General features: G+C 47.3%; 2 protein-coding genes across 2 annotated transcripts in view; both read right to left on the bottom strand.

Annotated features, from left to right (window-relative positions):
- HMX2 (H6 family homeobox 2) overlaps nucleotides 1-5,496 on the bottom strand; it is a 31,585-nt gene extending 26,089 nt beyond the window's left edge. Inside the window, exon 1 of the mRNA XM_048506269.1 lies at nucleotides 5,451-5,496. The gene's annotated coding sequence lies outside the window, so the exon portion shown is untranslated. The remainder of the gene's footprint in view (nucleotides 1-5,450) is intronic.
- Nucleotides 5,497-6,892: 1,396 nt separating this feature from the next.
- On the bottom strand, nucleotides 6,893-10,006 carry HMX3 (H6 family homeobox 3). Its single transcript, XM_048504990.1, has 2 exons — nucleotides 9,186-10,006; nucleotides 6,893-7,704 (listed from the first exon to the last, which is right to left on the bottom strand). The coding sequence occupies exons 1-2, from the start codon at nucleotides 9,526-9,528 to the stop codon at nucleotides 7,031-7,033; spliced, it is 1,017 nt and encodes a 338-aa protein (XP_048360947.1). The 5' UTR covers nucleotides 9,529-10,006; the 3' UTR covers nucleotides 6,893-7,030.
- Nucleotides 10,007-25,135: the final 15,129 nt, after the last annotated feature.

Genomic DNA, 25,135 nt, shown 5'->3' on the forward strand with positions numbered 1-25,135 from the left:
GGGCAGGGCTATTGTTCCTTCCCAATTTTGGAGGAGGGGTCATGATGCTAGGTTGATAACATTTGAAACATTAATGGTATGTGCCCCTCCCACGAGCACATGCTAAGGAAACAGATCTTTCCGGTTCTTGCCCTCTTCCACCTCCCAAGCCAGGCAGAGCTGTGATCCTGAGTACTTTTCTAAATAAGAAAAGTCTGTACTTTAAGCCAAATAGGTTGGTTTATTCAGGGGTTTTCAAACTGCAACATGGACAGTCACACTTTAGACCAGAAAAAAGGACGAATGCCCTGATATAAACCAAGGAAAGTTTTCATGCTGCATCAGACCAAGGTTGCAATCCTAAGAGCATTTTTCCTAGAAATAAGTCTCATTGAATAAAATGGGACTTGCATCTGAGTATGCCTGCTTCAGCTTGCTCTTAATAGGAAAAGGAAAGCTGACGCTGTTTTTCAGAGAGGAGAGAGATTCTAAACATAGCATGGCTGTTCTGAAGTGTCCTGACTCCTGAGTAGCACGACTCCTGAGTAGCACACACACTTCTGGGCTGGGGCTCACTTGTTAAAACTTCACACACACACACACACACACACCCCAGGCCATTTCCAAGGGAAAACTAAAGTCCAGCAGCACCTGAAAGACTAACACAGTAACAAGAAACTTTTGTGAGTCACAGCCTATTTTTTCATGTAGATATATGAAGGGAAATTGTGCTGGATCAATTTATGGGAAAGTGTTGTCTTATACTTGAATTTATTGTCCAACACGCCTTGTTTCAATTTTGTTTCACATTTCTGTTTGGCTTCAGATTTCTGTAACGTCCAATTACACTGCTCATTGGAAATCCCATTCTGTTGATTGTCTTAGTTTAGGACATGTAAATCCGCCTTGAGTCTCAGCGCCAAAGGTAGACTATAAACACCTTAGATAAATAAAAAAGAAACTATCTATCTGAAGAAGGAAAGCCCACATTGAGCAAAAATGTCAATCTTTAAAGCGCCTCTGGTGTTCTGTTTTATTTTTCTAGGCCTGACCAATAACAAAACCACTGTGAACTCTGACCCCTGCTGCAGCACCCCTCTAAGAGCTCTTGAAAGGGGGGAACTTCCTCCTGCACAACATTTGCCCTTCCTGATGGTGAGAAAGGAAAGACTTCTCAGTGGCGGGATACCGATGCGCAACCGATGCGCAACTGAGGGCGCAACTGAGTGCTTTTGATCTTTCCCTATTTGGCTATTTGGGATGGGACGCTAAGAGCCCCTTATGGGACAGAGCCGCATTCTCCAGGTTCTACATTCCAGGTCCTGCATTCTCCTTGAGGTTTGGCGCATAGACCAAACCTCGATGTGGCAGCCCTTTCCCAACTTCCCAAAGGAGCCTCCAGGCTTCATCCCAATTCCTCCCGCGCTTTTAGGATTTCCAGGTGCTTCCCAGAGGCCAGTTGCCTTGCCCTCAAGGCAAGTTACTTCTGTTTTACAGATGAGGGAGTGAAGGGAAAGGAACACCACCACCCCATACACACACAATGTCTCTTCGACTGAAGTAGGAGAGTGAGCCCAGATTTTCCAGAGCCCAAGCCCCAAATCTGACCACTAGGCTTCATTGCACTAGAGGCAGATGTGAGAGTCCCCACCTGGAAAGATGCTGGCGAAACTGTGGCTTTTAGGGTGGTCCCCTCCCAAAGTAGCATGAGGAGCGCAAGGCCCTCGTGGGCGGCAAGGGCGGGCATTCTGTCACCCCACACCCCCACCCCGGGCCAACCTTCCACGCCCGGCTCGCCGGAGCCCCCTCAGCTCCTTAGGCAAAAAGAACAAAAAAATACAAAGGGGAGGGGGGTGGGTAGGGCTGCTTAACCAGATCGGCGCCCTGAAAGGATAATGTGCCTGTTTGCCAGCCTCCCAAGGTCATCAACACTGTCGAAAAGAGCACAGAGGAACAATAGATTCATTTGAAACAATATTTTACAGACGTTTGGCGATCAATACGAGCCGCTGTATTATGCCGGGCCAATCTGTTAATGCTCTTAATGGGCTTCTCATTCCGTTTGCACACACTATGTTAAGTCGATAGAGCAAAGTGATGGTTACAGAGACACTTGCAGCGGATTCGGGGAGGGGGGGGGATCCTGCGGCACATCCCTCCCCCACCCCTCCCCGCGACCCCGGAGTATGCCTGGCTCTATTGGGTCAACTCTTTTTCTTCCCTCGGACTCGAGTTATCGCCCCCCCCCGCCTCCTCCCCCTTCTGGAGTCAATCCGGAGTGGGCGAGGACCCCACGCGCCCTTCCCCCTGCGCCATCGCAGGCTGCGAACGGGTACCAACCTCCCTGCCTTTCTGCTGCTCAAACTTTACTGCGCTTCGCTTGTCCTGGGCATGCGGGGATCTGCTCTGAGTTCTAATCTCCGCTCTCCACAGCCTTCTGAATTCTTCCCCACCAAATCTGGAGGCCGGGGGACTTTTATATCTTGGTGCCTGCTGTTTTCTATACACAGCCGGCCTCTGTTTACTCCCAAATAAAAAAAATACATGTGTGTTGCTAAAACAAACACCCTAAACCGTTCCGGCTCGCTCGAGCTTTGAAGAAGAGAGGGAAGAAGACGAGGACAGGCGCCTCTCGCTCGCTCGCTCTTCTCCTCTCTCTCTCTCTCCTTTTCTTGCCTGGCAAACAAAGGCTGAGATTTGTCAGAGCCCAATTCCAGCAATAAACAGAAGTGGCCCTGGAGTGGCTGCAGATTAAGAAATGGCAGCGACGGCCTTTGAATTGAGACCAAACAGCTTGGCCGTTCCTGTTCCCAAGCAGTTGTTCTGAACCGTTTTCGAGAAAAGGAATAATTCTCCAACGGGGCAGCAGCTTACAATGGGACGTCTTCACGAAAAGAGGGCATCTGAACTGGAGGGCCTGGATCCCCTCAACAGGGCCCCAAACAGGGGGCTTGTTTCTGACGCAAAAGGCAAGAATTTGAGCTCAAGTACCTCTGGATGAAAGACCAGGGAAGACCCTGTCCCAAAGCCCTGGGTTAGAGATTGCTGCTCCGGGTGGCTCATTATTGGACTGTCCCGTGATCCTATTTCAGTGCTACAAGGCTAGGACTTGACAGGCACTCCCAAGTCTTCCACTAAGTCCCGCTCACGGGAGTCGGCGCCATGACGCACGCTCGCACAGCAAGTGTTTCTTTGTGGGAAGACTCCCCCCCCCAATGTAAAAGCACCTCTTGTTCAATGGAAGGAAAAGGACAGTTCTGGGGGTTTGGAAGAGCTGGCTTGACTTGGCCAACTCGTTCGTCCTCCATTGGGATAGGACCAGCCTTAAAAACAGTCACAGGAGCTCGGCTGCTTGAAGAAGCAGAGAACTGGGGAACTCTGAGCACTTTGGAGGAAGGGGTGGCCATTGGAGAGAAGTTGGACTGTCAAAGGAAAGGCGAGTCTGTCTCACCCCCTCCTCGGCTCCTTAGGTTCACTAGACGGAACTTCTGGCCTAACAGACAGGAAGGAGGAGAGGAGAGCTCCAGAAAAGTGTTCCTAGCAGGGACTCCGTGGGCAGCATCTACACTCTCTAGGAGGCATTCTGCCCCCCCCTTTCAAAATCTGGGGCTGTCGTTCCCTTTCTCTACTCCGTGCAACTGCCTGTCCAAAATTTCCCTGCCCAGAAAGCTTCTGGGAACATCAGAGGAGCGAAAAGGAAATGCGTTTCAAGGAACGCCTGGCTCTTGGCTGGCAAAAAAAATAAATAATCCTTTATTAAAATAATAATAAACGTAACAAAGTCCATATGGGCTCCAGGCTGGGCTCTGGGTTGTTTTCTTCTTGCAGTCTTAATCTGGGATGTTTTCAGGGGTGGCTGGAGGAGGGGAGGAGGAGGAGGAGGAGGAGGAATGTAGCCAACAGCAGCAGGTGTAACATATAAAAGCCAGATCGAGAAATAAGAGGGGGACAAGCTGTGCTCGCCTCCAACTGGTCCTTTCTCGATTGAGTAAAGACCGGGTGAGCCAGGAACCGTTTTCCAGGCACTAACCACAAATAGAGAAGTTATTTTCTCGGCGTTTGATAACATTGCAGCCGGGCGCTGGCCAATGGAAGGAGGTATTTGCTATTGCAACAGGCTTTTTTAATGGATTGCCAGTGGCTTGGCCCCAAGTTAGTATTGCAAACAGCAAAAAGGCATCAGCGTGTTTGTAGGTGACACAAGGAAGACCGGATTTTGACTCGGAATGTCTGTTTATTTTCCATTTATCACTCAGGCCAAAAGGTTTCAATCCCAAACGAAAGGGAAATAAATGGCGAACTGTTCTCTACAGTCGGGTTTTTTTTTAATGGTGAAAACTTGCCTCAACTGTATATACACATACCAAAAAAAAAAAAAAGGATGATTCATGCCCGTTTTCTATAAACGGAAAACGAGATTATCTTTCAGCGCGGGCCAAAAAGCTCCGCTAAGTAACACACTCCCTGCACCAATCGAGCTGAAAAGGTGAAACAAAACACAACCGCCAAGAAAGCAGCAACAAAAAAAGGGAACTCTCCGGGTAAGTTTTCTGTGGTGGGAGCAACAGAAACACACGAACTGGACTTTCCAGTTGCTCGAAAGCAAATTCCCGAAATGAGCTCCCGACTGGTCAGCCCCGAGAGGGTCCAGCGAGTTGTTGCCTCCTGTGCCAAACGGGCAGCGTCTCTTTCGGACGTTTAGTGGCTTCTGCCTTGGAGACCGGGTGGGAAAGCAGATCCCCAGAGAGGCTCAGCAGGGCTGTCCCAGGAGAGGCGGGGGGGGGGGGGGTCTGCTTGGCCCCGGGAAGTCCGACCTTCAGCCCGCCTCCCCTGAGCGCTCCGGGATGTGCTCCAGTCTCAGCCGGGCCTGGAGCGCCTGGAGCTCTCCAGCAAAGAAGCGCTACCTGGGCGCCGGCCGCTCCGGGAAAGGCAGGCGCGGGCTGGCCTGCAGGCCCCTGGAAGGGCAGTCAGGTGGGTCCTGAGTTCGAATGTCGCCCTGCGGAAGGGGAAGGGAAGTCTCCGAGGTCTCGCTCGGCCAGAACAGCGGCCCAAGCCACCCCGTCAGACGCAAAATGGGGCTGCAACGCCAGCCACCCCCACCCCCGCCCTCCTCCGGGCCTAGCCGTGACGCTGGAGGGGCTTTAACCCTTTGCTGGCTACCACTCAGGAGCTCGCTTCCCAGACCCCGGGCGGAGAGGGGCGCCAATCTCTAGCCACCAGATCTAGAGTGCCCCCAGAGTCCTAATCAGACCGACCGCCCCCCGCCGTGGCAAACACGCACACACCCCATTGCTCTCCCCCGCCTCCGCATCTGAAGTCTCCTTTGGGAATGAGGGCTCCAAGCAGCCCCAGCAGCCCCTCCCTCCCGGGCCACCAAGCCTGGAGACTGGGGAGCCCAAGAACCGGCCGACCTTCAGGATCCCTGGCCGGGGGGTGGGGGGCACTGGCCCAGCTGCAGGGGAAAGGTTTACCTGAGCAGCAGAGGTCCGGAAAGGCAGGCGGTGGAGCGGAAGGGCCGGCGGGAGGCGGCTGAGTCCCGCCCCAGGCGTGGAGGGAAGGCAAGAGGCGGAGGAAAGGCCGTCGCTGCGCAGGGTGGGCAGCTTGGCCGGCGGGTTGCAGTCGGAGAACAATGGCTCCTCTGTCTGGGGCTCCAGGTTCAGCCAGCCCCGGGTGCCGGTGGGGCGGGCTTGCGGGTCCCCCTCGCTCGAGGGCTCCAGACCCCTCTCGGCTTCCCAAAGTCCCCCCCTCCTCCTCCCACCCATCAAGAAAGCGCGTCAGCAGCATCCTTAAGGAACAGCTTCTCTTTATTTGTTTTTTTTCTTTTACTTCTCCAATCACGACATTGAATTATTGTGACAATTCTTTTTTAAATATATTTTTTTAAAAATAGGACTGATCCCCTACTAGAAAGGGAGAACGGGAGAAGGGTGGGAGGGGGGAGGAATTATATGGGGGGGGGGGAAACCGATTTTGTCAGACAACAAGTGAGAATGACAGGGAGGGAAGAATTGGAGCGGCCCATTCCAGCCGGCCTATTGACACCCACGCACTCGTGAAACTGACAAGAAATCTGTACAGGATAGCAAATAAATTACAGTTCTTCTCAGACGGATTGATTGTCCATCACTTAAAGCTCCCCCCGCCCCCCCCACTCGACCCCTTTTGAAGTTTAGAGTTCAGTAGCAACTGCCTTTCCCTCGGCCTCTTCTCCCTTTTGATCGCTCCCCCCCCCCATCAGTTCTGTGCTCTTCCTCCCCTTCCCCTCGAAGAGCCGACGGTGGGAAATAAAACGCAACCCTCTCCTCGTCATTCAAACACTCCCTCCCAAACAGTGCTTTCAGAATTGGACAATATTGCACAGGTCAGCGGTACAAACCAAAGGAGCTTTCTTTTAAAAGGGAGGGGGCATCAAGCTATAGCTCCCCCCCCCCTCACACACACACACAAGACCTTTTTCATTTAAAGAAAAAATCCGCCCGGAATAAAATAAGGTTCATAAATAAGGGAAAACGTGTAGACCGTGGAGCTTTCTAAGAGCTAAGGCTGCATTTCTCTCTAGGGACTGAGCTCCACTCCAGAGCCCCGGAGATGCAAACAGACCCCCAGGGAGGCCTTCGGACCCGCCGGCTCTGCCGAAGCGCCCCGCGGGGAGGTCGATCAGCTCGGCTTCTCTTTGCGTTTTGGCACCGGAGGAGAGCGAGCGGCGTTTCAAGCCGGGACGATTCCTCGGCTCAGCGTTTTGTTTTGTTGCTTTTATAAAAAGAACCGCGATAATAACAATCATCATCATCATTTGTCAAAACCCCACAAGGACCAAGCAGGCCGGGCGGCGGTTCTCCCCCCCGGCAGCCGTCGAGCGTCTCCCGCAGGGCCAGCGGGCTGGCAGTCCGGCCCCGAAGGCAGCTTGGCGTCTCTCCCCCGCCGGCTCGACGGGAAAAGGGGGCGGCCTCCGGGCCTGGCTGGGAGAGGCGGGCGAGGGCGGCCCGGGCTCCGGAGGAGGACTCCCGCCTCCTGCCCGCCCTCGCGGGTCCCGCTGGGCCGAGCAGCCTTCTCAGACGGGCCGCAGGAGCGGCACCGAGGTGACCACGGGGTGCGAGTAGTAGACAGGGTGGGGGAAGGTGAGCAAGGGCTGGCTGGAGGGCGCACCGCCGCCCGCCGAGGGCCCCCCGCCGCCGGGCCCCCCTCCAGCGCCCCCGCCGCCGCCCTCGGGGCCTGCGCCCTCGTGGTAGAGGATGGGGACGCGGACGATGCGCTGGGCGGCGGCGTGGCTGAGGTTGGCGGCCTCCAGCTCGGCGGCCAGCTGGCGCTTCCACTTGTTGCGCCGGTTCTGGAACCAGATCTTGACCTGCGTCTCGGTCAGGTGCAGGGAGGCGGCCAGGCCGGCGCGCTCGGAGCTGCTCAGGTAGCGCTTCAGGTCGAAGGTGGACTCGAGCTGGAAGACCTGCGAGCGGGAGAAGACGGTGCGCGTCTTCTTCTTGCGGCACGGCTTCTTGTCGGCGCCCTCGTCGCCGGCCTCCCGCGCCTTGTGGGGCCAGTCCTCGGCGCCGCTCTCCTCCTTGCGCGCCTCCTCGGCGTCGCTCTCCTCCAGCACGATCTCGGCCGGGCTCTTGCAGTCCCGCTCCTTGGCCTCGCTCTCCGCCTTCAGCGACGGCGCCTCCGGAGAGTCCCGGTCGGTCCCCGCCGAGGCCGGCGACGAGTCCCGCAGCAGGGCTTTGTCCAGGGAAACTGCAGAGGGAGACACAAGCCACAGGCACACCGCCGGGGTCAAGAGCCCGGCCGGGCCTCCACAGGCCAGCCCTGATGGCCCTGACTGAGAAGCCCCCCGCCCCCGCCCCCGCCCCCCATTGAAGTTCAGGGCCTTTGCTCCCAAGCCGGTGTATACACAAGGGCAGTCCCTTTCTGAGCAAACTTTCCCTAAGTGCGTCTCCTTGGAAGTTATTCCCTGTCGATGCCAGACTTCTTTGCTGTGAAAAAGAGTTCGGATTTATACCCCGCTTTTCTCAACCTTTATGAACATGCAAAGCGGTTACCAAGTTTCTTCCCCTTCCCTTCCTCTCCCCATAACAGACTGAGGCAGGTGGGACAGAGAGAGTTTGGAGAGAAGGGTGACCGGCCCAAGCATACCCAGCAGGCTTCATTTGGCGGAGTGGGGGAATAAACCTGGTTCAGCAGATTAGAGTCTGCCACTCCTGTGGAGGAGTGAGGACTCAAACCCGCTTCTCCAGATCAGAGTCGACCACTCTTAACCACTACACCCCACTTGTTCAACCAGCTGGCGGTCTTCACCACACGGAAGTCAGCCTCATCCGTTTCCTTCTTACCTGACCCTTCCACATCCTGACTGCGTGTATTTCAAAGCCAGCCCGTTTCTATTTCTGTGGAACTGACTCTCAAACAATTGCATTTGTGGAACACAAATAACCGCAATGGATCCCCCTGACCCTAAACTCACTTTCTTATGAGTGTCACAATCAGCTTTGGGGGAAAAATGGAACTTCCAACCCGTTCCTTCCTGCCTCGCCTTTGACAAATTCAACCCCTGATGGTTTCTCATAAAGAATCCCCGCCGCTTCCTCGCCACGCTTCGACCTGTCTACATTTTAATCACTTTTCCGGAACTAAGTTCGCGGGGTTTTAATAGGCTGCTTCCCAGTAAACATGATGGGGTTTAGAGCAGAACTCAACCAAGGTAATCTTTTGGACAGCATCGTCGACCATTTGGGAGGGTGGGGGGAAGACGGTGGTAATAAATCCTTTGGGAATCAAGTTCTCAAAAGTATCAAGGAAGTTCCCAAATCTGGGAGGGGAGAGGTGGGGCCGGGGAGGTGGACAGGTTTGGAAAGAGTCTTCCTTGGAGTTCAAGAGTTTGAAACGGACCGGGGTGGCGCGCCGGTTCTCCTATCCAGGACTATCCCTCCTTCTTGAGGGAGCCGAGTGATATAGAGCCCCCTCCTCCCCTCAAGTCGACCTGCACGTAACCAGCTCCCCCTTGGGCTGACTTTGGGCTGGGCAAGTAGTCTTCTGGGGAGACCTAACGCACCCTGAAGAGAGGACCCAAGGGAGCAGCCGGGAGAAGGTGGCTTGGGAGGAGCTCGCAGCCCGCTGACGGAGATCCTGACCCCCCCGCAAGGGCTCCCCGGACTTTACGGGCTAGAGGGCAGGATGGAGGGCTCGCGGGGGGGGGAGGGAGGGGGTCTCTCCAGTACCTTCGGGCCTAGGCAGGTGGCCTCCAGCGGGGGTCAGGCTGTAGGGGTACCACCAGGCGGGGGATCTCTCCAAGTAGTGGGCCGGCAGGGCGAACCTCTGCGCTGGGATCTCGAAGCGAGGGAAGGTGAGGTCTCCCATGGGCGACAGGGCGAAGCCGGCCCCCTCCAGAGCGCCCTTGGCCACGGGAGGGAAGAGTGCCCTGGGCTGCTTGGGGGGCGCCTTCGGATGGTCCCCATTGAGCAAGTTCTTGATGGAGAAAGGGGACTCCTTGGGGGGTGGCGGAGGCGGCTGCGGCGGGGGCTGCGCTTGGCTGCCGGGGGCGTCTGGGCCGGTCTCGGGCATCCTGCCGGCTCAGCGCCTGTCGGCGGGGCGGCGTTTAGGCGGCGTTCCGCGGCGGCTCCAGAGGGGCCCTGGGCATGAGGGGAAAGGGGGAAGCCGGCGGCGAGCGTCTGCGCCCGGACCCCCCCGGCCCTTCAGCCGACTGGAGGGCCGAGCCAGCGGGGGCCTCGGGGGCCGCCGCCTTTGCTGCTGCTGCTGCTGCCGGTGGCTGGCGAGGCGCGGCGGCTTCTCCTGCGTCAATCCGGCGCCGAATGCGAATGATGAAATCCCAGTGTCACGGCGAGTTAACTGGCGGCGGCGGCGGCGATTGGGCCGGTGGGCTGGCAAATGGGCATCCGTCGGGGCCGGAGCGGCTGCAGCTGGGCCACCGCGGGGTTCCCTCAGCCCCACTCGGCAGGACGAAGGCGAGGGAGCGAGTGAGGGCGCGCGCCAGGCAGGCGGCCCCCTCCCGGCCGCCCAGGCACCCCCTCCCGCGCCTCCACGCCCCCCTTCGATTTGGGGCTCTGGCTCCGGGCGGCGGGAGCTCGCCTCTTATTGGCTTCATATAGTCCAATTAGGCAGCAAATGAGGACAGGCCTATTAGCACAAAAGGAGCTGGGCTCGGCTGAAGCGCCGCTCCCAGAACAGGAGGGGGGACGACGACACGGTGCTCCGCGCTCCTCCTGCCACAAAGCAGCCCCCCCCACCGCCACCCCCTTCCAGTGCGCACGCCAGCTTCTTCCCCCCCCCCCCCCCCCCCAGCAGCTCCCCTGGCTGGAGAAGGACGAGGATCAGTCCGCCCGGCCGTCCCTTTTAAATATGGGACGGGTGGGGAGGACGCAGGAAGGCCATGGGCACCTTCGGGGAGGATGCCAGAGGCACACGGCTTGGCGGCTCCCAACCTGACAGGTCAGAGTCCCGCCACCGGGCTGGAGCTCCCATCAGCCGCAGATAGCTGGTCTCAAACCGGTCCCGTGCGCGCCGAAGCGCGCCGCCGACCCTCCGGAGTTTCTTCCCATCCGGTGCCTGAACTCGAGGAGTTCACACGCCACGTCCTCCGGTTCCCATCTCCTGAATCGTTCAGTGCGGGGCAAGGCGCCTACACCTTTTCCAGGGGAACCTCACCTGTAGTCATTACAAGCCTCCCCAACCCTCTTTTTTAAAGGTGCTATTTACGTGCCAAATTTATCCATGGGGGGGAAAACTTTCCAAAGAGTTGTTTGTTTTCCAACAGTTCTTTAAAAAAAAACACAGATGGATACTACTGAAGTCAAATAAATATGGACTCAGAGGGTCGCCAACTCTAATAGGGACAGACCTGAGTCAGGCGGAAAGTGTGCAAAGCGCGGCATTTACGCACAAGTAACAGTCAGGCACCGGTTCCCAGAAGCACTTCGGACTGGTGTAGGCCCAGAGGTTTTGTCTTCCACTTAAGCGCATTTCTCTGGCGCGGAGTGGAGGTGGAGGCCTCTGAGGACCAGTTTTCTGGGGATTTTTAAAATTCGAGTGGATTCTAGGTTCAGGCGCATCAAACCCGTTATTCGGTCCCTTGATGGTGGCGCCGAACCTCTCCCAGCATTTCAGGTGCGCTTGCACATTAAGGGGGGCGGGAGAGATTTGTCTCCTGTTTGCAGGTGCTCCCCCAGCAACGCCTCACAAGATTTAGTGCAGGCAGTCTGGGGAGTTTTCTTGAAAAAAAGGCAACTACCTTGTACAGATCAAAACGTGCATTTTAAAATTAAAAAGAAAACCATAGAAAATCATGAAATCCGTTCAGTGGGTTTTTGCTAATCCTAGACTCTTCTCCCACTCCCGGTCCTGCATTTTGCAATTTATTTGGGAAGGAGGTTGGAAGGAAAGTGTTCATGATAGAGATCGGGAGGCAGCAAATCTTTCTTTAAGTTGTGCCCCCCTTTACAAGAAAAAAAGCTTCAAAAGATACTTCTGCAGCATCCCAGAGCACACGCATTCATTTAAAAGCCAACTGTTTTGGTCCCCATCAGGGTGGGATGGTAGGCAGTGGCTCAAATGTACTGGTCAGCTTGTATATTAATACAGTCAGTCAAAATACAACCGCTGCGTTTGTCTGCCTGCCTTTCCACATTTCCTCCATCACCCGTCCTGGCGATGTATTTGCACCAAGGGTGCGAAATAAGCCCTCCTTATTTTTATAACAGGGGTCAGGTTGTTTTGTGAACAGATAAAACAGGTAGGCTCCTCCCCTAACTCTCATCAACAAAAGCCCTGTAATTGTACCCCTCCTTTTCTGAATTGAGACGCCCAACCCGGGTGATTTTAATAAAAACAATAAATAGCAAAGCGTAGCGGAGGCTCACATGGATCATGCCATTCTTTGGAGACGAATTACTACCAAACTTGGCTGACACGGGTCTCCATCGTCTCCACAGTCAGGGATGCCTTGCCTTATCTCGGACTCTTCAAATGCTCGGGTGGGGGTTGGGGGAGGACAATCCGGATGAAGAACCCGAAGAGACACAACGCCAGAAATCTCGCGGAAAAAATTCCCAACAGATTAAAAACATAGAAATTGAGTCCCACAATCTAAATAACTAAATAATGAGATTTAACTTCCTTCCTTCCTTCCTTCCTTCCTTCCTTCCTTCCTTCCTTCCTTCCTTCCTTCCTTCCTTCCTTCCTTCCTTCCTGTCTAAATATATATACTAATTTCTCCCTTTTACCAGGATCTTTTCAGGCACTTCATCTCCCCACCGAACTTATCAAAAATTAAAGCTTGGTCAGACCAAGCCCAGGTCTTATTTTCAAAAGGGAGAACCGAAGACCAAAACAGGCGAAGCTTGCTGCACAAGTTCTTTTTTAAATATCGCAATAATGTGATACACGTTGTTTTGAATGGCGTTTCAAGCGCCTTCCGTTCTCGTTTGTGGGCTGGGGAATGGATTTATCTTAAAAACCTACATCCTCCGCATTTTCTTTCCCTTTGTAAAGTTTCCCTTCAGCAAAATTAAATCACGCAGCGCCCTCTGTTGGAATTTCCTATCACAACTTTACGTATCTGATTCGGGAAGATTAATAAGGACAAACGGCGGTATAAAGAATCTCCCGGCCCCGAAGATCTAGGAAAGAGACTAAAATCTTCTGTAAAGATCAATGGTCTTAATGTTATCATCATAAAAGAGTCCCGAATGTCGTCTGTAATGCTGGTGGCTGTTGTCACACCGGGCTACTTTTCAAAATACTGTAGCCCACTTAATAAAATAGAACCAGTTTAAGGTCAGGCAATCGCTGAGAGGGAGGAAAGAGCCCAAGAGTAGGATGGACTAGCCTCTTTGTGCAGTATTTATGGCCGAACAGCGTGCTCTAGCTTCAGAAAGCCTTTCTATTTTGAGGGCTCGCTAAGAACTGATGAAGTCTCGTGGGACCCGAATCCTACAGACCTTCAGGCTGTTCTATCCCGTTGACTTCAACGAGATCTCAGCAACCTCCTGTGTAGGGCAACAGCAATGATATTTCTAAGAGATGTCTTCTGTAACTGAGCTAAGTTTACTATGGCACAGCAGAAAAGTCAGGGAGGTATCAATTATTTTTGTCAACTTAAAGATACAGTATGCTTATACCAAACACTGCCAAGTGTCTAGATTTGTGGGAAAGGGAAAGTATCCATAATATACATGCTATTACAGGTTTGCAATATAAGCAGTATTAGCTATCACACTGTGCAGATTTATAAACACAGACAAACAAAGTAAAAATGTATGCTAAGGACTAAAAGCTCTGGTCACTGAAGGTGCAAGGCGGAGAAAGTTAGGAGAGCTTGGGTCTTGCAGATGTAGGTTGAACTAAAGTCCATTTATCTCAGTGGAACTTGAGTCCTTAGCTCTCTCTGGAATGCAGTCCTCCACATTTGTAATAAAAATATAATGAAGTGTTACAAGGCAGGTCAATGGTACTACAAGTGTAAAAAAACAACAACAACCCCCAGCAATATAGATCGCAAAGAACAGAAATGAGGAGAGACAGCTTCAGCTAAAATAGAAGAAAGAAGAAGAATTTGGATTTATATCTTGCTTTTCTCAACTGTAAGGAGACTGAAAGTGGCTCACTTTCCTTCCGCCCCTTCCCCTTCCCACAACAGACACCTTATGTGGTATGTGAGGATGATAGAGTTCTGAGAGAACTGTGACTACCTGTGGTCACACAGCAGACTTCATGTGGGGGAGTGGGGGAAACAAACCTGGGCCACCAGATTTGAGTCCTCTGCTCTTAACCACTACACCATGCTGGATAGGCAAGATAGAAGTGAATGTATAGAAGAAAAACAAGTGATTTCTTCTCATTTATTCACTGCATGATTCTTTTGATGCAATGAAGTATGGCTAAGTGTAACTTGGAAGGTCTGTGGTGTAATGTCAACTCAGGGGCAAAAACTCACTAAGAGAGCAATCCTAAGCATGTCTGCTCCAGCCTAGTCAACGGGGCTTACTCCCAGGAAAGTGTTCTTTGCACTGTTGCACTGACACCTTATAAAGGTGTTGTGTCTCAGAGGCTTAGACAAGCCTCTGTCTGCATTACAGGGAGACGATTGCTGAGCTTCAGTGCAGGGAATGTTACAGAGATTATTGTAAGCAAAGTGGTATAAGCGCTCTGGAGCATTTGAAGCATTACTGTTTGAAATAGTCCTTCTTCCGATCTGCTTTATATGAGAATATTTACACACACAGTAGGCAGAGGTGTACAGAATACTAAGTCAAAGGATGAACCAAGAAGTCTGTGTTGGACACTGCACGCATCCTTTTATTCTCTGGTGCGCCATGCCAGTTTCCCCACAATAACAGCATTCTTTGGATGTCACTAACATGGCTTAGAATCTCTATCACACCCAGGCATTGAAAGGGTGGGGAGAAAATCCACCCTGTAACTGCAAGGTGGATCAAGGCTGGGAGGGCCTTTGGTTCAACGTTAGAGCATTTGCTTGGCATGTAAAAGGTCTCAGGTTCAATCCCCAGCAACTCTAGTTTAAAGAAGGATCAAGTATTGGACAGCCCTTGAGAGCTGCCGCCAGTCTGAGTAGCCAGTACTGACCTGGATGAACCAAGGGTCCGATTAAGCATAAAATGGCTTCATATGTTCATGTGATCTTGAATGGGCACCTAGAAGGAAAGAGATTGAGAAGGAGGCGGAGATGGACAAAACTTGACTGGGAAAGCAACAGGACACAGTGCAAAGTGAGGCAAACACCTCTGAGACCCAGCCCAGCTAAGGTGACATTCTTAGATTTCAAAGAGATTAAACCAAGATCCAATGAGGTTTGCTGACCTGGGATATGTAACCAAATTAGCAGGTACACTGCCCTTCACAAGTTCTAAGGCAAGAGGTTATTCTAGGTTTGCAAGTGAAGCTGAAAACGTTCTTTGTTTTCTTGCTGTACAGCATAGGTATCAAACTCGCGGCCCTCCAGATGTTATGGACTACAGTTCCCATAATCCCCTGCCAGCATGATGGGAACTGTAGTCCATAACATCTGGAGGGCTGCGAGTTTGACACCTATGTTGTACAGAAACGGGGGTGGGATGTTCGTGTTCTGTTGTATTTAACTTGTTAAGTTGATTTTTAAATGTATGGCCAATGTTAAATGTTAAGAATATAAATTATGTAATAAAAATGCAGGCTTGGATCAGATGTGTTACTTATTGGTGAACAATTCAAACCAGAGAACTCATCCCAGCCAGAGAACTCATCTTATAAAGCCTGCCAGAGAGAAACCCTGCTGGCAATAACAGAGCAGCCCAGTCCAGGGAGGGCTTTTAGCATCCACTGGTGGCCTGAGAGAATTTTGCTTTGTTGTTTTATTATTTTGTCTTTTAGCTTTTTAAAAAGTTAATATTTGGAATTGTAAACTGACTTATGTGCATTAGCAGAAAGGCTGTATATAAACACAGCAAACAAACAGGTCATTCTGACATTTACCCCCTCTTTGAACACCAGTATATCACATCAGTGGCTTGGCAAAGGACTGGGGAAGCTGCTGGGTAGAAATAAGCCCAGAGCCTCTTGAGGTGGTGGAATGCATGGTGCAATTCTATACTGTTACACCCTTCTAAGTCAATTTAAATCAGTAGGCTTAGAAGGTTATAACTCTATTTAGAATGGGCTGTAACTATGTAGTTGTCCGGAGCACAGCCAAAATTTTAAAAATGAAAGGAGGACTTTCTTTCAACTTAGCAATGTTGCTGAGTGTGATGTTGCAGATTTCTGCAATAGGTGCCTATTTGTTGGCTACTGTGTGCTGCTTGCATTTATTGGATAACAGGGTTTTTAAAAAAATCTGCCAGAATATACTAAATGTTGCCTTTGAAAGCTTAGGAATGATGATAGAAACCCAGAGACTGACAACAACAATGCTGAAAGAAACACTGAACCATAGAAAATGAAATAATACTAACAGGACCAGAGAAATGTCACTTCATATTGACCATTAAAATATGGATTGCCTTTCTCTGCATAATATAAAAAGGCAGAGATGGCACCAGAAAAGGGGATGGGGCACAAAAGCAGGGAAATGTAGAGGGAGCAATCTACACCCCTGAATTTCACATGAAGGCCCCAATCCTAGACAGATTTACTTAGAACTAACATACACTGGGATTTACACCTAAAGAAGTATGCTAAGATCTGGAACCATGAATAAAATTATAGTTTAAGCTTCTTGATTGGTTTATTTTTATTTAATTTTATCTAGCTGCTGCTAAAAATGTCATTATATTCTGAAGCTTAATGTTAGGAAGCCTGCCGGGTTTATTTTGTAGATCTTTCGATGAAGACTGTGTGACCGTCTCAGGGTTATCCAGTAAGCTTCCATGACAGAGTGGAAATTTGGACCTAAGTTTCCATGATCCTAGTCTGACATAACCACTGCACTGAACAGACTTTTTCCAGCATGAAGGTGTAGTCACAGAAAGTTTTACTTGCTATGCTCATGCTTATTATGCAATTATTACATGTGCAGTGTCTGGGAATGAAAAAATGGCAGTAGAGAATCATAGTGTGAAAACACATCCTATCAAAACAATCCAACACATCCTTAAGGGAACACCTAATGAGAGACATTCAACCTGGGGGGTGACCAGTTCAGAGGTGAAAAGAAAAAGGATGAAGAAGAAGGAAGCTAAAAAATGCATAAATCCACCTCTATGCAAGACCACAACCTTTCACAGGAAATATATGATCCAGCACTGGATTAAATGCAGCATTCATTTTTATTATATCTCTGCCACCCCCCATGTAAAGTACCCCCACTTCAGCTATCAGATAGAGCTTGGTTATTCAGAGCTACACTGGTCCCCAGTATGCTTTGGAGTCCCCCTGTGTCAAAGCATGATGTGGAAATCATTCAGGGGCCAAAACATATTCCTTGTGGCCACTTTTACTTCATTAAAGTTTTTTTTTGCTATTTCTGAAGCTATTATGTAAAGCCAATATAAATGTGTGTGCTTATGTGTGTGCTTATGTGTCCGTGCATGTACATATCTTACAAATTCTGCATGAAGATGTGGGTTGCCACCCCACTTCACTAGTAATCAGTATTTGCCTACATGTACAGACACATTCATTCATATGCACATTCTCCACTAGATCATCTGTATGAAACTTGGAACCTTCATGTGTTACTTCTGGGGATGGTGGTTTCTGGACTGCCAATCAAGACTAAAAGCCATTCATAGCTATTGGGATATGCATTCAATGGCAGTGTTTACAAAGGGAGTATGTGTGATGTCTTCAACTACTGCAGTGTGGGCCATAGTTCTATATATTAACATGGGAGCTGACGGGAGTTTCCTGCTGCTTAATTAAGATGGGCTAAATGCTGTCAGGTTTTCTAATCTCACCAGGAGCTGTCCAGCAGTCTGATTTTTAAACCATCCATTGAATCACAGCAGTGAAGCAAATGCCTGCCTGCCAGGGTCATCCTGAAGATTTATGACACTCCTTGAAAGACTTGGGGTCTATAAAGCTATGAATGGATTACACTAATAACATTGATCATATATTTTTCAATTGAGATAACTTTTTTTAGAACACTGTGAGTAATAGAACACAACAGAATGAGGTCTACTTACACAGAATGCTGCAATAAATATTGCCAAGGTACTTTGTGTTGCGAGATGGTGGGCATTTGGCTGTACCAGCCAAGGGGATTAGGGAAAAGTCTGACATATCTGTTTGATAGCAAGGTAGTTCTGCTCAGCAAGGTGATGTCTGGGTAGAGGGGTCGGGACTGAAGTATTATTTGTGGCATGATGCATTTTGTTTTTTATTTTATTTTATTTTATTTGTGGCATGATCTATTTGTTCAAGTTATACATATAAGAAAAGGGAGGGAAAGAAAACAGTATTTCTAACAATGTCAAGAATAATTAGCATTTAATTTGCACATGTAAAAATACCACATTTTCCTGTGTTTTTCTATTCCCTGGGTAATTGGCATAAACCAGCCAGCATGGTATAGTGGTTAACAGCAGATGGACTCTAATCTGGAGAGTCGAGTTTGATTCCCCACTCCTCCACATGAGTGGTGGAGTCTTATCTGGTGTACTGGATTTGTTCCTTCACTCCTACACATGAAGCCTGCTGGGTTACCTTGGGTCTATCACAGTTCTCTGAGAACTCTCCCAGTCCCATCTACCTTACAAGGTGTCTATTGTGGGGAGAGGAAGAGAAAGGAGTTTGTAAGCTGCCTCGAGTGTCCTTACAGGAGAGAAAGATGGGGTATAACTCCAAACTTCTTCTCTTCTTCTTCTACTACTAACCATGCTGTTCTGTTCATAGCCCAAGCCTGGGGGAGAGGAATTGCTCCACTTTATTTAGGTTCATGGGACCATAGACTGAACTGCAAGCCCTTTACCATCACTAGGACTATTTATGCAACGTCAGAAATAAAATCTGTTTTCTTTCATGATTCATGTGATAGGATCATGTGGTGGAGGGCCACATGACATGTTTGTGCTGAGCTCAGATAAATTACCTGTGGCTTTGCCCCTCTTATCCATGTGAGACACAATCTATTAAAAGTTAGTTATTACCGTCAGTGGAATGGGGCTTAGGCTTGGGGCTTAGTAATAGAATTTAATTTTAGCAATAGAAGTTCGTTTCAATATTTTTTAAATTTCAATTTGAAATAAACGTTTCAAAGTTTAGTTTTCATTCAATTTAAGTTACAGTTGACACTTTAGTTAATTAACATTTGCTGCCATAGTTATTGGTATAATCAATTGGTTCCAGTGTGGCACTACACTTGTGGCCATTATTATTTTTTATTTCCCTCTCCTTTCTTTGCCAACTTTCAGTTGAGCAATTACTGTGTGAGACTCATAGCAACACATCTGGTTCTTGTGTGGAATGAGAGGCCTTTCTCTACTGTCCATGAAAGGTACCGAGCCTAGTTTTCTCCAGCCCCACACTGGACAGGTTTTGAGTTCTTGGGTCCCCTAGATGAAATCTCCAGAAGCCATTTATTGGTTATTCATGATGTCCCATTAAATAAATAGTTGCAACTCTGCCATTCCACTGCTTTCAGTGGGACTTAATAATAACGAACTACCTGGATTACCTCCTTTAAGGAAAAGAATATCCATTTCATGATTGTTTAGTGTAACTAAACGGCAAATAAGCATGAGGGATTAATCTGTGTTTTTCATTATGTTAGCTATTCAGATAATATTTAGGCTAGATTAGGGAAGCATGTGTAAACCCAGGGCTCATGGCCATTTGAAGAAAGCCTAGCATTATTCTCTCAAGTAGTTCTGGGCCCAATTTTTATGCCTTATCAATTAGCATCTTTCCATCATTCATAAATAATATTCTAGGCCTAATTAGTGTTTATAGCATTTCACATAACATTGGATTTAAACAACAAACAATTCTTTTATTGCTACTTCAACCCAGAATTAATTGGCTAATCTCTACATGGATCAATTGTGTAAATGTGTTGTTTGAGATAGTTTCTTCATTTGATTTAGAGTGACTGCTTGCTGTACTGTACTGTGAAGAGATTTTCCTGGCAATTTTTCCTGTTTGAAGCCCTTCTCATTTTTTTATCCTTAGATGGCATGGGACAGTTTTAATCTTGCAAGTATGCACACATCAAACGATACATGAAAATTTGAATGGCATAAAACCAAGTTGACATAGGGGCCAACTGCAACACTAGGCCTGAAAGTCACCAATTGTCAATAAAGGGACTTCAAAGGAAGACTGTGAAGGGAAATAGTTAGAATTTACCAATTGGTTTAATTGTATTAATCAGAGCTTAAATTTGGACACTGACATTTCTCATCCATTTCTCATTCTCTCTCATTCATGGTTTGCAATAATCCCCACCACTTGTTTGTGCATGCATGTCTGATAAAGCTGTCTGAGGATTCACTTCACACATCTGATGAAGTGGACTTTATTTCACAAAGCTTATACTATAATTAACCTATCAGTCTTTAGGGTGCTACCAGATTCCTTTCATTACTCCTGGCCTCTGTGACGGAGATCTAAAGGTTATCGGCAGGACAGGGGCAATTTTTTGCTGACTCTGTCTTCCTGCTGCAGATTTCCACTTTATTTCCCATGCTGTTCCTTTTGGTCTTCTGTTCCTAGGAACAGTACTTCGGAGAGACAGTAGACTGCAGCAAAGGAAAAAATCAGCAAAAGTTATCTTTCTACTGGCAGAAGATGCTAGTGATGGTGGAAAAATGACCTTTGCATCAAGAAAAATGACCTATCAAGAAGTCACCATAGCCATGTAGACTTCCGGAACTATGAAAAGAACTGGATGCCTTACAAAATGCCAAGTAACTTCTGAATGATGCTGAACTTTCTTCTGTTCCATTGAAATAAAATAGCACTGTAACATGAAACTTTTCCAGGTTTGCCCTCTAAATCCTTGTCTAAGGGGATGGTGTTGAAGCATTTTACTGTACTGCTTGGAGTTGAAAAAAATCATTGGTATAATCCATACTCAACCACTTGTGTAGTAGAGACCAGATAACTATAGATTATCCACATGTAAACCAATAAGAAGAAAATAGAACCAATATCTGTGTGTACAGCAGCTAAATTATCTACAGTTTTAAGAGTTCCTAAATAACCATTGATTTCAAAGTGGTTATGGTCTATTGAGCCAAAAATCAGTTTCTTAAAAAGCCTCTCATATCTGATTTATATTGCAGACTCTAGTAAGAACATAGGAGCTGTTAAACTTTACATTAAAAGATATCCCTGGGTAAACAGAAGCAGTACCATCAGGGTCTTGGCTAGCAAATCCTAAATATAAACACCGTGTGTGCGTGTGCGTGTGCGTGTGCGTGTGCGTGCGTGCGTGTATGAGAGTGTATAATATACAATAATGATACAAATACTGTAAAACCTCTGTGATACAAACTCCAAAGATACAAAATAAACCAAATAGCTTCTAATCATAACATTCCTTTAGTATGTTGTTGCTACATCAGTCTTCACTAAATGAATGGAGATTTTGAAGGAGTGCTGTATCAACCTGAAAGGAACACAACTCTAAGGTGGATTCTGCATGGGCCAAAAACAGTGGGGTGAAAACAGTATGAAAATAGTATAAAATGGTTTAAAATGGTGTAAAAGGGCTTACATTGTTTTCACACCATTTTCACACTGCTGTTTTTGGCCCATGCGGAATCTGCCTAAATGTAAGATGGCAACCCTAAAAAGATGGCAGTACTTTAAAGATGTAATAAACTTTACACACTTGTGATTTGTATGCAAATACAAGATAATTCCTGTTTTTATTAATGGTACTGTGGTAAAAATGGCCACTTTTTTCCTTCCAGGTGATATGATACCTGCTTCACAAAAACCGGGAATGACATAGTTTTGTTTTTCAGCACCATGGATAGTGACCACATCAGGGTTTTTGGCCTAGGTGCTATTCCTACTGGTTTTGTTTTGAAATCCTCCTAGATACACTGAAAGGAATAAGCAAAGATCTTCAGACCCAAATTATTTTACTTTGGTCTGAAGATCATTACTTGTTCCTTATTCCTTTATCTAAAGAACTCTTATTGATACTCCACAGTCATTTCATAATCTTGCTTAACTGAATATCAAAAAGTGTTCTGCACTCATGGCAATGTACAATGCTAGGATATGTATATGGAAATATTTAAGGGTTTTGTAGAGATGCCTTCAATATTACTCCATGTATTATAAGATGCAGGATGAGACCTACTGTGTGTTTTTCTCTGTGCGAGAGAGTATTAAATTGTTTCTGTCACTTGAGGCAAAAAACAAGGAATTAGAAATATGTCAGGACTGTAAATCTCAAAAACAATATAATTAAATTTTCCACATCTGGGTATAAATTTTAAGAGAACAGACTTAAAACAAGATGTTGTGGTCGATTGTGCCTTTCGAAAACCCTCTTCAAAATTCAATAGAATTACAACTTTGTTAAATTTCATATCAAAGAAGTTGATAAGATGGCATGGAAATTGTATTGCTGCCCAAGAGATTGGCTTTGCTTCTCTTGTAGCTTTCAAGCTGGTGTTTCTCTCTCTCTCTCTCTTAGGTATATCAAAGCTGATACAGTATATGAAACACTGAGAAAATGGAAAACACATTGGCAATATTAATTGTTTCATAAATACTGGCTGGTAAGATACGCTGTTTTATTTCCTTTTTTTTAACCTTGTTATTGAAAAACCAATAACTTGCCATTTGCTTAGGCTTTCCTCAGCACAGAAGCCAGATATATTGCAGAAAGCAGACTAATAAAAACTACAGCATTCTTCTCACTTAACTTTCAGGCATGGCCTCTTTTCCAAAAGGAAACTGTACTTTACTTTTAGAAAGCCTAGCTGGCAGACAGAATGGATGCAATACTGAAAAGTTGTTTTTTAAGTTAGTGATGGAGATGATATAAAGATGCATCAGCATGACTTTGCCTTTTGAGACACATACTGTCTTGAAGTTCAGAGAAAAATACTCTGCAGGTCATCCAAAGAAAGAGGTTTTGTATCCCACTATCCAACCTTCGGGTTTGGCCAGTCAACCAATTACAAATCTACCTAACAGTAGCACATTCTCCTAGGTTTTTTGCAAGAATATCATGGGGGACCTTGCAAAAGGCCTTACTGAAATCAAGATATGCTATATTTACAGGGGCGCCAAAACACTAGCCAAACAGCTTGTCAGGCTAGTGTGACTTCTTCTAATACAGTTACAGATACAGTTACAGGATTACTTGATTACACTATACCACTACCTTTTTCTGATGTATAACAAACATCAGCAGAACATGGTCACTCTCAGTTGATCCCATTCCTTCCATCCCATTAACCGGGTCATCACTGTTGGTTAGGATCAGATCTAAAATAGTTGATCCCCTTCATACCTCTTCCATTTTTTAGACAATGAAATTGACTGCAAGGGAAGTGAGGAATTTGTTGCACTTGACAGTCTTGGCAGAGTTGAACTTCCAACAAATATCAGGATAATTGAAATATCCCATTATCAGGAAGGCATCATCCACATCTTCAGTCTGGTTTGGAGATATGTAACAGACCCCTACTATGCCATCACTGTTGTTTCCTTCTTAATTTTCACCCAGATGCTTTCAACATGGCTTCCAGGATTTTAGTTATGGACCTCCTCACAGGTATAATCATCCCTGCCATATAGTGCTCCTCCTCCTCCTTTCCGATTTGGTCCATTTATCTGAAATAGGTCATACCCCTCAATTATTACATTCTGATCATGAGACTCATCCAACCAGGTTAAGTGATGCCTATTATATAATATTTGCTTTGCTGTGTTAGGAGTTGAAGTTCATCTTGTTTATTTCCTGTGCTCTGTGCAGTTGTGTAGAGACACCTAAGACCATGGGTGATCCCCCCTGGCTGCTTATTTAAGGTCTCCCCTCATGTTGGGTTCTTGAACTATTTGCTCAGTTATATCTGTAACATCCATACTATTATGTCCAGTACTTGATTAACCTCTACCCTCTTGAATACTGTCATCCTCTGCCATATAACTTAGTTTAAAGTTCTCTTGATCAGGTTTGTAAGCCTTCTGGCAAAAATGTTTCTGCCAACTGCCATGAGGTGCAACCCGTCCCTTGCCAGAAGTTCATCTTCACTATTCTTCTCTCCTTCCCTAGGCCACATCCTTCAACTGGGAAGTGAGACAAGATGACGACCTGTGTATCATGGTTTTTCAGCTCCCCAGAGCCTCATAATCCCTTGTGATATTCTGAAAGTTATGTCTTGCAATGTCATTGGTTCCATTTGGATCAAAAAAAGGGATAACAGTCAGTGGGCTTGATGAGTCTTTTCAGCCTCTCTGTTACATCACAGATTTTCACCTCAGGGAGGCAGAACACCTCTTTAGACATTCTGTCAGGGCTACAAATCACTGCTTCTTCTGGACTTCTAGTCTAGTCATGACATAAGATGATTGGTCTTAAGCATTGTTCTGGGAACCAAAGCTCCAGTAAGCAGTTCAAGGGAGCTACATGTCTCCCCAGATTAAGGGGAGAGCTAGAGGAAGTCACATAGACTCTCAAGACTGTTTCCCCTGGCTAGAATCACATTGGATGGGAAGCTTACAATACTGATTCACTGATTCCATTTCAAACCAGGCTCCAAGTTCAAAGAGTGGTCCCACAAGCCATCAGGTGCTTCAGTGTTAGCAGTAGGTCCAACAGCAAACTGACAGTTTGTGGTCAACATTTTGCTTTGAGTTTTGTCCCTGCAATTCCTTTCTTTGCAGACTTCAGCATTTTCCTCCTTGTGTATGCTTGTATGCCAATCATTCTTTCCTGCTTAAAAGAAAAAGAGGAGCAGCACATCTACTAACCTGTCAAAGACCTCAAGATTGGACTCACAAACTGTATGGCCTAAGGTTGAGGCCTACTTGTGAATTTCTAGGGTGGTATGGACTCAGGCCTGAGAACCTCTTTCAAGACATGAACATAACAGGTGGATGTAAATTTCAGTGCCTGTGACTGACTGATTGTATGAAACTTCTGAACTGGCTACAGCTGGTGTAAATATTAGACCAGCTTTCTCCCCTTGTCTTCTCAAAATGACTGGTACCTTCTGCATGCTTTTCATTGGACTTAAGCTCTAGCACTGAGCTCAGGAAACCTGGGAACTCTCCCCTTCAAGTCAAGATCTGGGTTTGAATATTTGACAGATCTGGCTATTACTGGAGATGTTTGCTTCAGCAATGTCCACTACTTTGCCATCCTCTTATTTCATGTTTAAAAAATACACCCAAGTTCTTCCAATATGGATGAAGTATTTATTTAGACAATTACAAATTTATCCTAGGTAAAAATGATTTTTTAAAAATCTCCTGTTGGTTTCCTATATCCAAGAACGTTTAAAGCATTCCATTTGATACTAAATATAAAAATACCATCACTCCCACCACCTCTACATATATTTTAAATCAAAATTTCAATGCTATCTTATTCAGTAAAATAAATTTTATTAAAGAAAGAATATGATGTTCTTAAAAAGAAACTTCTGAACACGCAGAAGTTGGCAGAGTAGGAGAATAAAAAGGGTTATTATAATTATTTAAAATTTATAGAGATGGTGCTAAATTAATCTGTGCCGCTTGCTTAAAG

The sequence above is a fragment of the Sphaerodactylus townsendi genome, linkage group LG08 (genome assembly GCF_021028975.2).
Source record: "Sphaerodactylus townsendi isolate TG3544 linkage group LG08, MPM_Stown_v2.3, whole genome shotgun sequence".
NCBI classification, from domain to species: domain Eukaryota; kingdom Metazoa; phylum Chordata; class Lepidosauria; order Squamata; family Sphaerodactylidae; genus Sphaerodactylus; species Sphaerodactylus townsendi.

What these genes read in the sequence shown, in the direction of transcription:
- HMX3 (XM_048504990.1), bottom strand. Translation starts at nt 9,528, where the DNA reads ATGCCCGAGACCGGCCCAGACGCCCCCGGCAGCCAAGCGCAGCCCCCG. An exon ending in CCACCTGCCTAGGCCCGAAG is followed by an intron (nt 7,705 to 9,185) that starts GTACTGGAGAGA and finishes CTCCCTCTGCAG; the next exon opens with TTTCCCTGGACAAAGCCCTG.